The sequence below is a fragment of the Ambystoma mexicanum genome, chromosome 12, assembly GCF_040938575.1.
Source record: "Ambystoma mexicanum isolate Mex_15411 chromosome 12, UKY_AmexF1_1, whole genome shotgun sequence".
Lineage (NCBI taxonomy): Eukaryota > Metazoa > Chordata > Amphibia > Caudata > Ambystomatidae > Ambystoma > Ambystoma mexicanum.
Window position 1 is genome coordinate 620,477,089 of NC_090936.1, and position 13,264 is coordinate 620,490,352.

The window sequence follows — 13,264 nt, forward strand, 5'->3', positions numbered from 1 at the left end:
AATGCTGTCCCATCTGTACCCAGGTCAAGGTTCCGCGCCTGAAGGCTGTGGGTCTTTTACATCCTGTGGAAACACCACCTTTTCCTTGGCATACAATTGCCACTGATTTCATTGTCGACCTTCCGCCCTCCGAAGGACATACCTGCATCATGGTTGTCGTTGACTGTTTCACCAAGATGGCCCACTTCATACCCTTCCCTGGACTTCCCACGGCTGCCCTAGTGGCGCGTGCCTTTTTACACTGTGTATATTGCCTGCACGGATTGCCTGTTAAGATTATCTCCGACCGTGGTTCCCAGTTCGTCTCTTCCTTTTGGGGTCGATTGTGCCAGCATCTGGGCATCCGGAGGGCTCTCAGTTCTGGATACCATCCCCAGACCAACGGACTGACAGAAAGGACGAACCAAACGTTGGAGCAGTACCTCCTTTGTTTTGCCAATGCCTCCCAGACTAATTGGATGTCGCACCTCGACATGGCCGAAGTTGCGTACAACAATGCGGTTCATTCTGCAACTGGACTAAGTCCTTTTTTTGTACTTTTGGCCTTCATCCCAGACTGCTGCCTTTCACTCCAGTGCTACCAAGTAATGTTCCTTCGGCGGATCACCTTGTTACCGAGATCCAGGATCTACAGCGTCGAGCGGCTGGTACCCTGGCCAAGGCACGTGAGGCCATGAAGAGACAGGCCGATAAACGCCGGAGCCCTGAGCCACCGTTCCGGGTGGGTGATCTTGTGTGGTTATCCTCCAGACATTTGCCCGCACGTAACATACCCTTGAAACTAGCCCCCAAGTTTTTGGGTCCCTTTCCGATTGTCAGGAGGATTTCTTCGGTGGCTTTTGAACTCAAGTTGCCTGAATCCTGGAGGGTCCATCCTGTTTTTCATGTGTCTCTTTTGAAAGCTTATCTTCCTGATCCCTTCCATCGTGCCTGCCCCCGGCCCGCTGCTATTGATGTGGGTGGTCTCCCTGAATTTGAGGTGCAGGAGATTTGCGATTCCCGTCTTTTAAGGGGTAAATTGCAGCATTTGATTGACTGGAAGGGCTATCCTGCCAGTGATCGCACTTGGGAGCCTGTTGGGAGCGTTCATGCCCCTCGTTTGGTTAGGGAGTTCTATGCCCGTTTTCCTTGGAAGCCAGGTTCTTCCGGCCTTTCCGGAGGGGGGTATGGTGTTAGGACACTTACCTGGCCTTCTCGCCGCATCCGTTCCCGGACGTGGCGGTTCTACCCCTGTTACCAGCTTGGGAAGCGTGGCTGTGGGCAGCGGGTCGGCGCTCGCTTGCGTGCGCGAGCCCTGCGGGTAACCAGGAACGGGCAGGCAAGCTTGTGTTCCAAGCCTCGTTCCGGTGCCCGCTCGGCCATTGCGCATGCGCTGTTCCGCTAGCGGTCCACGCCTCGCTTTCGTGCTGGACGCTGTAAATAGCGTCCAGCCCTCTACTGTTCGCGTCTTAACGCGGTTTGTCCCCACTTACCGTCGCTTGGTGCCTCGCATCAGGTCCCTGCTCCTTGGTTCCTGTTTCTTTGTCCCGACTACGGGCTGCCTTACTCCTGCTACCCGCCAGTTCCTCTCCCTTCCCTGGGTCCAATTCCTTTGGGATTAGCTCCCTTGGCTCCGTGGCTCTTAGGAGGTTGGGGGGGGGATTCCCATCTTGGCCTTCTCCCTCTCTTTGGGTCTCCCTGTTCCTGGGTCCATTCTCTCTTCCTGACCTCCTTGTTTGCCTTGAACTTCTTGTCACTTTGGCTCTGGGTGCCAGCCCTCCGGATCATCAACTGCCTTGGTGGATCGTGCCTGGACATCTCTGAAGACCTCTCGTCCTCCAGTTGTGGCTTTCTACCGGACCGCACCAGCTCAACCTAGTCACCTCCCTGTCAGTGCTTGCACTGTCCCGACGTCACTGTAATCCACAGGGAGGTGAGCCAGTGGCGTTGGGAGGTGATTCCAATCCATCCCTGTTCCATTAGGGTTGGGTCGGGGTCGCTTCCTAGCGTTGCGATATCTACATTCGGTTTGGAAACTACAAGTCTGGCGTCACCAGTGAGACCAGCAACTGAAACCCCAGGTACGCAGCGCTCCAGAGACGCACAGCTTAACACGATCCCATCAATCTACCTCTTCTCTTGATCTCATCTTTTCTGCCATCTCTTTTTTCTCCCCATTATTAGCTACTCCATTCTATTCTTCTGACTGTTTCCTCCTGTCATCTTCCCTTCATCTACCTATTCTTTCTGTACCTACCGCCTCCCTTTTCACTTTCCTTTGGTGAAAACTCCATTCTTTTGATCCCTCTCTTTTTACAGCTACATTCTCTTGTTCTCTTCCTTCTCTACTCGAATGGTCTACCCTAGGCACAGATACAGCAGTGAGTACATTCTCATCCTCTCTCCAAACCACTGTAGATCGTCTCTATCCTTCTGTTCCTTTCTCTCCTGCCATTAAACCTCCACAGCTCTGGATCCCCCTTCTATCGCTCTTCTTGCCAATCCTTGTGGCGGGCTGAAAGACATTGGAAAAAGACCCGATCCCTTACAGATCTCATCATACTATCATCTCTCCACACTTCATATGACTCTTCTTTGCTGGCCGCCAAGTGTAAATACTATGCTGATCGTCTTCTCACACTTTTTACTACCCTCAATGTCTTTTTCAAGTTTATAGCAGCATTATCTTTCCTCCTTCCCTTGCCCCTCTCTCACTTCTTCTCTTTCAGCCTCTGACCTTGATAATGTCTTAACATCCAAAGTAAATCTTCTTTGGCCTCCTGCTCACCTTACTCTCCTTCAGCCTCTGTGGATGCTCAGTTTCCCCTCTCCTTCTTCAGTAATCTCTTTCTTTCCTCCACTAGCTAAGTGCAGGGTAGCCACTTCTATTTCTCAAGCCCATCCTACAGCAGGTCCTTCTGAGCTAATGCTTTGATACCTAATATCTATCCTATACTTCTCCCCTATTTAATGCTGATGCTCAACACTTCTCTAACTTCTGCTACATTTCCTACGGCTTTCCAACACATCTCTATTCTCTCCCTCTGGAAAAAAACCAACTCTTGATCCCTCACTTTCCTCCAATTTCCATCCTATCTCTTTACTCCCATTTCTATCTAAACTACTCGAACAAATTATCTATGTTGAAGCAAACACTCTTCTCATCTCCCCATTTTCCAATCTGGTTTCCATCTACATCACTCGACAGAGGCGGCTCGCCTATAAGTCACCAACTCCTTACTATCATTTAGCTACACCAATCAGTCTTCCCTTCTTGTCTTGCTCAATTTGTCTGCAGCATTTGACACTGTAGACCACTCTGTTCTGCTTTCTACTCTCTCCCGCTTGGGTTTTCGCAATGCTGCTCTTGACTGGTTTCACTCTTGTCTCTCCTGCTGCACTTACTCAGTTTCATAGGCTAACACCATTTCTCTTACATTCCCTCTTCAGTATGGTATACCTCTCTTATTCCCTCTGTACACCATTCATCTTTCCTCTATAATGACGTGTTTATGTCTTTTTCATGACTTCTATGCTGATGACACACACATCTTCTTCTCCTTCTCTTCCGTAGCAGACTCTTATCTATCTCTGCTGTCTACTAGCCATCCAACACTGGATGTTGGCTAATTATCTTCACCTTAATCCTACCAAAACAGAGGTTCTATTCTTTCTCTCTTCCTCTCTCCCGCACCTCATTCCTCCACCTTCTTTACCTTTTCCTCCTGCCAATCTACCTCTATCTTCATCTGCTAGAAATCTCGGCATTCTTTTTGATTCTTCTCTTTTTTCTCAGCTCATATATTCGTTACTGCTCGCAGTGGTCACTACCCGCTTTATAACATCAGAAAAGCACGTCCATGCCTCTCCTTCCATAGGAAAAAACTTCTGCTTACTTCCCTTGTTTTTTACAGATCAGATTACTCTTCTTCTTTTTTACTGGGTCTTCTTTTGTTTCCCTTTTTTTATTGTTTTAGTTGATTTTTACAACTTTATCAATATAAATAACATTTCATCTATTTACAATTCTATTAAAATACATAATACATTTGTTACTGGGTCTTCATGGCTATCAACTCGCGTGCCATTTACAACTACTCACTTCACCTCCTTCTTGGCCTATCTCCTTGTCACTATTTTGTCTGCCCTCTCCTCACATCACTGGCTTTTGTTTGAAGGCCATCTCATTTTTCATTTCCTTTCGGTTGTATTCAAATCCATACATGGCTTGACTCCTCACTTTCTTCCTGCTGTTGTATATTTCTATTCCCCCTCTCATGCACTTTGTTCGCAATCTCAGTTCCTTCTTTCTGTCCCTTGCCCCCCATCTGCACCTTCCTGCTTTTGCTCCTTCTCGCTTCTTGCTCCAAGACACTGGAACCCCCTACCACTTTCTATTAGATCTCTATACTCTTTTTCTCTCTTCAAGACTCGTTTTAAAGACCATCTTCTTTCTAACTCTGCCACTGAACCATTTTCCATACCTGACACTATGCATTATTTTTGTACCGTTTTTTAAACTTGTCAAAGCGCTATGGTGTAAAGCACTATATAAATAAAATAAATGCAAATACCCCGCACTTTTGTTTATCTCTTCCCGGTTTGACTTCTTTCATAACATTCCCTATTTTTTAATGTCCGTGCAGTATTTCCTTTTCGTCCTTTTGTTCAGGTATGTTGGTACTTAACCTCAACCCATACATTGCTTATTTAAATTCATATAGAGAGGCCAATAATCGAATACACAAATTATAATTGTATTCTGGAGGGGCAAGCTGCCTTGGCAGTTTCTGTTGATGTAGTCTCTTCCCAGACTTTTCTGACGCACAAGACAAAATAGTTGACCTCTTCCATAAAGTGATGACTCAGCAAATTAAGACAAGGGTGATGGAGTAATAGGTCATTGCTCCAGTGGTATGGCCATACAATCAGATCAGGGGATGGCCTCTTTTGCACCCATCACTGGAGACCCTAATCACCTTTGTTTAGGACTCTTTCAGCTCCCAAATGAGGATCTATAGGAGAACCCTTGAGCTGGCATATTTATTGCTAATTAGGTCAATTCACTTTAGCTTGGAGAAGCTCCTGTTCAAAGTGAGGTTAATTACGGTCAAGTGCACCTTAGAACTAAAACTGTACATGACGATCCTACAATATTTGTAACCAGTTTCTGCTTTCAAAACCCTACCATTCTTTTGGTTCCTCACTGCCGTTCTTTATGTTTGTACTGCAGCGGTCGAAGTGGGCGGGAGCGGTGCTCCTCTATTTTTTTAAACTACGTTTTACTGTTCCTATACTTTTATGTTAAAAAGAAACCGTTCCGGAATGGTTTTGTTTTAAAATAAAAGTATAGGAAGCAGTTAAGGCGTGCACTTCAGTGAACGTTCTCTTATACCGCAGGCGCATTTGTTTTGGGGTTTGTATTTTTCATGGGAGGGGGCATGGTGATGGGGGTTGTGGGGAGCGGGGCAGGCCAGCAGGGAAAATCGTTCCACTACTTCTGCTTCCGGGATGTACACTTCTTCTAGAGCTGGTAGGCTGTGGTTTTTCAGAAAATCCTGTTGATGTTGTTAGCCATCCTGCTACCAGAAGGCTTACCGACTTTACACAGAGGCATAACACATCAATGACCATTTTGGGGGCTGCTAGACTGTGTGGGTTTAGGGGGTCCGCTGCAACACATGGTCTGTGAGGGTATCCCTTGAGACCTTGCATGTGCAATCGAGAAGATGGTGTGAAAGCAATAATGGAATATCACTATTCATATGGTACCTATTGAAACAAAACATTATATATCTATCTGTTTAAAAAAAAAAAAATAGCGCCGCACACCCACAGGCCTCAGAGCATTGACAAGACTAACAAACGGAGAACACATAATCTAAAGCTGCTAAAGCCCAAACCTCATTAGTCTTTGCCTTTATCAAAAAGGAAAGTCTTCGGGCATTTCTTAGACTGGGCGAAAGAAGGAATTGTCCTCCAAGAGGAAGGCAGCGCGTTTCATAGCAAGGGAGCCCAAGCATCAATACTGGTACCCCAAAACCTTTTTTTTAGGAAATAAGATGGACAGACCAGAAGGGCGTCCTTATAAGAGAGCAGAATGTGTCTTATAGGTGCCCTTTTGATATGTATGCTAAGGTAAGAAGGGGCATTGCTTGACAAACACTTGTAAACAAGGGTATTGGCTTCATGCCACACTCTCTGCTCCACAGATGTGCCAATGTAGCTTTTGGCGTGCCTAAGACACATACAATCTCCATTAACCAATTGTTAAATGTGTTATGCCGAGTACATACCATTAATTCTCTGTTCTGTGTCAGGCTCTCTTTATAGCCAGTTGGATCCACCACAATCCCACTGGGGTCTGAATACAAGCCATTTATATGAAGGACTCCAAACCGATTGTAGCCTTTCGCCCACTGAACGACCTAAAAAAGACATCTTATATTAATATCATGCAAAATACGTTGTTGTAATGAAAAACACCACCATAGCCAAGTGTGTCACCCTGGTAAGGACACAGAGTCACACAGCGGGTGTGCATCAAGACAGTGCATTGAGTGCCACTTACTGTGCATACTATAAGTGCCACAATACAAAAAGCATTTAAGAAAGAGCAGCCACAAAGGTTATTTATATCCTAGCTTTGACTCCTCTCCCTTGAAAAAATCAAGGATCGTGCAGGTTTAAATTATCTGCACACTCCCACAGTACAATGTAAATCAGAGTAACTTAGGGTGTAACTATGAGTACAGGTGGTACTCACAGACTGCTATAGTATGTATGCAAATGTGTGTATTTCATTAGAAAAGACCAAATTAGTAGCAGAGTACAAAGCGGATTTAGTGTGCTTGCCTAGTAACAGTCTTGCCATTGCCGGTCTATAGAGACAAATACAGTAGGTTTCAGTGATCTAATTATTGGGTGATGTGAGTTTCTATCTGTCATGCTGTCAAGGGAGCACTGCTGGGTGAAGAGAATTGTTGCATTGCTTACAGCACAAAATGGTTGCTGTCGGTATGGACAGCTGTTAGACTATGCTAATTTCTACTACATGTTTGTCTTCATTGGTGACGCTATTGACAAGCCTATTTATGACGAGTGTGCCTTACTGAATGGGATCTACCTGAGTGAATTTTCTTCTACTTTAGTCTTTCAGAAGGAAAACAAGCTATATTGTCTTTGTGTCTCCAGAAAAATATCTGTCAAGGAGAACAGTATAGTGGCGGCTGAAGTTATTACTGAGACCCACTGACAACTATGCTGATTCCACTGTAAGGTTTAGGCTGAACAAAGGTGGACATTGGTAGCTAGAAAGAGTATCCCGCATAGAAAGTCACCTGCACATCTATCTGTATATATATATTTGTGAAAGTGTGCTTGTATGTTCGGGGTTGGCTCCAGCGCCATAACTGTTGGTGGGCTGAAATATTGGCCCAAGGTCAGCATACCAGTCTGGCGTGTTCTGGCGGTAGTGAAATCTCATCAACTCCACCCATTTGCCCCCAAAAACAGGGTGGGGACAGGCCCTGTGCTATCAGTTTAGGCGATTTCGGGAGATTGATGATTTTGTGATTGTTTGCACCAGCATCACAACAGTTGGGGGGCTCAAATGGTGGCCCAAGGTCGGCATACCAGTCTGGGGTGTACTGGTGACAGTAAAATCTGACCAACCCTACCCATTCACCCTACACAGGAGTGGAGCGGGATCCTGCCCTGTGCTATCAGTATAGGTGATTTCGGGGGGATTGCCTATTTTGAGACTTTTCCAAAAATAGCAAGTTAGGACACAAGGTCGGCATACCAGTCTGGGGTGTACTGGCGATGGTGAAATTTGACCAACCCACCCATATGCCCTGCACAGGTGTGGAGCAGGGTCCGGCCCTGTGCTATCAATGTAGGCGATTTCTGGAGAATGACGATTTTGCGATTATTCAATAACAGCAAGTTATGACACAATAGAACATACACAAGGCTATAGCAGACCCCCACATGCATGTCAGATAATGACATAGGCAACGCCAGGTGGTACCACTAGTACCATGTAAAAACAGGAGTTCTTACAGTAGCATTTTGATGAAATTTTCTAGACTGAGTTTATTCAATGTTCTTCCTCGCCCGATTTGGTTCCTTTATTTTTTAAACCCGTGTTCTTCATTACTGTGTAGATGATCGTGAATAAGTAATATTAAGATCTTGAATCTAGATGGAAATCTGGTTATGATTTTGTGGTACTTCCAGCTAATAGGATTGACAATTTTCAGCAAACAGTGAAGGGCAGTATGCAACACTTGTGGTGTGAATGAAAGGGGGGGTTCAACTAAGGAGACGGCAGTCACCATCTAATGAAAGATGGATCATAAAGTTTGCTCATGGTGGCATGCTGGAAACCTGGGTATCCAAATCGCAATCATCAGAATCTGTTAATACAAAGAGTCTCCCACATTAATAATGTAATGGTGGTGGATAGTCACATGTTTCTTTTTAAGTAAGACGATATTACAGCTCTGCAAGAAACATGACAAACTGAATCATTATCCCCAGATCGTATATACATCATTCAAGAATTTGCAGTAAAATCAACGTTAGGGTGAACAAAATAGGGGCTTCTTATAGGTGTAAAGGATAACTATAGTCTTAAAGAAAATACCCATGTATTGGCAGCATATTAACTACAGTAATTACACCTAGGCATTTCAAAATTATTGCACTGCCAGACTCATCATGAGGCCCCAAGTGCCCACCATACTTAGGGGATGATAAGGATAAAGCTGCTCTAGATGATTACTGGGGTGCATGCTTACTGGAGCTGCCTTACAATATCTGTGTGATGAGGCAACATTGGCTATACATCTTGCTATATTGACATTTTAGAATGCTGAATAGGGGGGCAGATAAAGCAGCACTTAATAGTAGGGTCACTGATAACATTGCTTCCTTATAAGATCAGAACTGGGTGCAGGGATGTGACACGATGAATGTGCACACACTTCATGTTCTAAACGGATATGAGTGTGATCATTTCCCAAAAAGGCATATTTAGATTATTTGATTAATTTCCAGCACTCATCAGTTAAATAGGTGGAAGATAATACTGATGTAAACAAGGAAGGTGACTGTTTTATCTGGACTAATAGTAATCTGCAATGGCAAGCCACTAGCATACATCAACACTTACTAGAAAGTATGTTCTCCACTGAGGCAGTGACCATGGACAATTATGACTAATTTGATCCAGGCATACAATCATGATATAATTCCAATTCCCCTTAGGTATCAACTTGGTATAGGTCGTATAAACACAATGTGCACTATACGAGTGGCTGAGGTCTTAACGAATGCTATGATTCAAGCATAACCTGTAAACCTATTGAACAGAGAAGACACATTATTTTAAAATGTTTTATAATCTGGATCAAAGATAGCACTCCGGGTAGGCAATGGCAACAATAAACAACCAGAAGGTATCCAAGCACCTGCACCATATATACTTTGGGCGCTATGGAATTGAACACAATAAAAGAGAAACATTTTTAAGGTGGAGTAGATTCCAAAGCTTGGCAAAAGTGAGGGTACACCAGCGACCAAACCCTCTAGAAAGTTAGCAGCATTCAACAATCACTATGTAGCGAGAGACTGCTCTTGAAGGCCTAGAGGAAGAGAACCGCCTGAGGTTCTTCTTGATGTAAAGAGGGGCCTGAACCTTTAGGGCTTTATGGGCTGTAGTCAAGAGCTTAAACTTGATTCTGGATTTACCCGGGAGCCAGTGGAGTTTTTTAAGACGGGGGTAATGTGATCTCGCCTGAGATGCCAGTCAAAATACAAGCAGCTGTATTCTGGATCACTTGAGGTTTTTTAGAAAATTAGAATCAGTTGGCAAGACGCTCTTATTCCTGTAGCAGATAAAGGAACAGGGATTACAAAAATGAAACAAACTATAACAACTGGTTATAGTTTTAAGAGACCAACAAGATTTACAGAGCTGGCAAACTATGGTATACATAATTTCTAAGAATAAATCTAGCAAAACCTTCAAATTGGTTAATAATGATAGGACTCATGGAAAGATCGTTCGTTCAACTAAATCCTGTCTGTTCAGCAAAGGATTAGAAGAACTTTATTAGGCAATAATGCTCCGTTCCGAGTGCATTACCAAGTGGTAATGGCCCTTGGCCCAAGTGAAATGCATGAGCGAAGCAAGGATGTTTAACGAGGGCCAAGAGATTTTACCACTTGGTAATGGCCCTCTCAATGAGGGTAGAATGTTCTGTTTAAAACTAGATGAGACGACAGTGAAGCAGTGGAATGGTGGGAAATAGGACTATACCAGTCATAATTGCCCTCTGCCAGTGCAATGTCTGCAATGAAACTGCCAACATTCCAATATTCTAATGAAGCCTTGTGGGCCTAGCCCTCAGGCCATAGCAGGAGTTACAGGTTCTGAAGACAGAGTTAAAGACCTGAGCAAAGCAAGGGATGTTAACAAGGTTTCTGGGCCCATAACTCCAGGTATGCCCGATGGCAAGGTCAATAAAGATTGTACATTGTACACCTAACATAACCTCTGTAAAGCGCCCTGTTATATATATGTATTCGTGTACACCTCTGTAAAGCGATCCGTTGCTTCTCGAAGCTAGGTTCATGCTCAATAAATACAATAATAATAATAATAATAATAATACATTCATAATTTGGGATAATCAAAAAAAAGAGAAACATGGGTGAGGGAATAGAGGCGATTGCCTGGTGTCTTGAAGGAAATTGTCTGGGGCACATCTAACCTGCATCCTGATGTGAGGATGTCCGAGGAAGGTGGGAATGTTAAGGGGCAAACCACATCTGCCAAGTGTCAACTGGCAAGGATTTAAGAGGCGGCGTGGAGCAGAGACCTTGCCCTGGGATGCATCTGTCAGGAACGACCGAGGGTGATGGTAAGGAGCGGTGGTCAGGGTGCTCTTGGAACATGTCTGCCAGAAGTGGCCTGGGTGAAAATCGGGGCAGGGTAGCGGTGGGGCCAAATTGAGCAGCCTAGAAGGAAGTCCCAACATATATATGCCAGGAGTGGCCTAGGAGTTGATGGCCAGCGGCAGGGTGCAAAGCAGCTCTCTGAGACCTATCTCACAGAGCACCATGCACAGATCCCTACCTGCAGCAGACTGCACGGAGAACTTTGAGAGAGCCGGGCACTCTGTCCATATCCGGGCTAGACCAGGTCATATAGCTCAAGGATTGACCAGGGACTACACTCCCTCAATGTAATTAAGACTTATAGGCCCTGACCAAGGTGCATTCTCAGATCTATGGGCTCTGAAGACCCAGTTAAAGTCACAAGCGCAGCAAGGGAGTTTAATGAGGTGCACAGGCCCATAACTTTGTGTACAGCCCAAGGGTGGGGTCTATAAAGCTATTACAAACGGTGTCACTCTTCATATGGAATGGTTATTCATTAAGTGGACCTCCAGATATTTTGAACTTTAACTCCCATGATCCATAGTCAGCACATTGAATGGTGAATGATCATGGGTGTTGTAATCCAAAACACCTGGCGGCATCACACAATGAATAAGCGTTGTGCCTGTATATATAATTAAAGAGAAATTTGTAATACAAGAATCTGCCTGGGCGTCACAGGGAACTGGTTTCAGCTGCACACAAAGGTCAGCAGATGTCAACGTGATGAAGAGGAGCAAGATAGACATGGAAGAAGGCTGCCAGAGAAGGGGAAGACATGGAAGAACGAGAAGTGATGCCAGAATAGGGCATAATGATGAGAAAGCCAGTGGAGGTGGAAATGGTAGCCAGTTGGAATGGGATGAAGTTGGAGGTGAGTGACGTGGGGACAATCTACAGACTATACGAGTAACTTGATCTTTACCAGCTCATACAACTCAGAGATTGTCCACTGGCAGAACCTTAAAGATTGCAAAGGTTACATTATTAGCTATATTTCAACCCATTTATTCTGTACAAGAGGAGCATTGCACTCTTTCGAATGCCACAAGAAAATATTCTTGTAGCTTGCAAAATATTATGGATGTCCTCAAGAATCTAAAATATTCTAGCACTCCCTGGCCTGAATTATGCAATATGGCTCTGAAGGTAGTGAAATAAATATTGGCATGAGTGATGGCTTTACATCTTAAAGCTATTGGCTATTCCGACATTGCACCAACCACCTGGAAATAAGATATGTTAATTCCAGTATTTAAAAGGGGAACGAGATCGGATCCATGAAATTATCAATTATTGATCACACTCAAGAACAATTTCGTGAAGATTACCTCCCAGGAATTATATCAATGAGCTGAAGATAACTCGATATTACCATCATTGCAAACAGGGTTCAGATCAGGACTGAGAGAATACCATGCCTGAAAAGATTAGAAGAGAAATGATTGTGAGAAAAGACTGGGATTGAGCAAATGTGCTTCTATTAAGTTAATATGGCTGGATTGGTATTGGTAGCTATGGTCTCACCTGCCAAATGTAGAGCGCTAAATAAGTTTGTAAAAATATGCCAGGAAAAGCAATCTTTGGGCTATGGTTGGATCAGAATAAGAGGCTACCATCTGATTAAAAATGGCTAACTCTACACAATAAGTCAGGAGTAAGTGAGAGTTACTTATACTAACTTCAAAGATACTCAAAGTAACTACTTTACACATCTAATAGTCCTCTGTAGGAATATGTCAAGGGTAATTCAGAGTTACTCATAGTAACTTCGTAGATACTCGGAGTAACCTCTTTACACATCTAATAGTCCTCTGCAGGAATATGTCAAGGGTCATTCAGAGTTATTCATAGTAACTCCTTCATAAATCAGCCCCAACATTTCCTGGGAAAGGGCATTCTCAGCACTTTTTTTTTTTTTTACAAATGAATTACCTGGGAATTTGGTTCTTGCCTTCCAAAGTGCCCTTTGACTTTGGTGTTAGGTTGTCATGAAGCTCACATCATGAAAGCACTGAAGAAGTTAGATAGCTGTCAGGAAAGTGTGTAATTTGGGAATTTTCAACTTTTTAAGGTTACCTTGATATTTAGGCAGTTACATGGCTTCAGACGAGCACCAACTACTGCTAAAAGAGGGTGTGGACACAAACATAGACCTTCTCTACTACCATGATGTTCTGCAGGTACTCGCATATAGAAATGTGTTCTATGACTCTGTTTAAGGTGAGCTCCGGGAATACTATTTTCCTTTCTATATCACAGGGTACAGGGTGCGGGTCCCAACGATATCCACAAATGTGCCTCAGCTCGTGTGTGGTAGGGAGCCTTTGCTTGG

General features: G+C 44.1%; 1 protein-coding gene across 5 annotated transcripts in view; it reads right to left on the reverse strand.

Moving 5' to 3' along the window:
- LOC138513915 (protein FAM118A-like) overlaps window positions 1–13,264 on the reverse strand; it is a 487,378-nt gene that overhangs the window by 222,363 nt on the left and 251,751 nt on the right. For all 5 annotated transcript variants that reach the window (XM_069629063.1, XM_069629060.1, XM_069629062.1 and 2 more), the window contains one exon: window positions 6,276–6,407. In XM_069629063.1, the coding sequence (XP_069485164.1) occupies window positions 6,276–6,407 (132 nt within the window). The remainder of the gene's footprint in view (window positions 1–6,275; window positions 6,408–13,264) is intronic.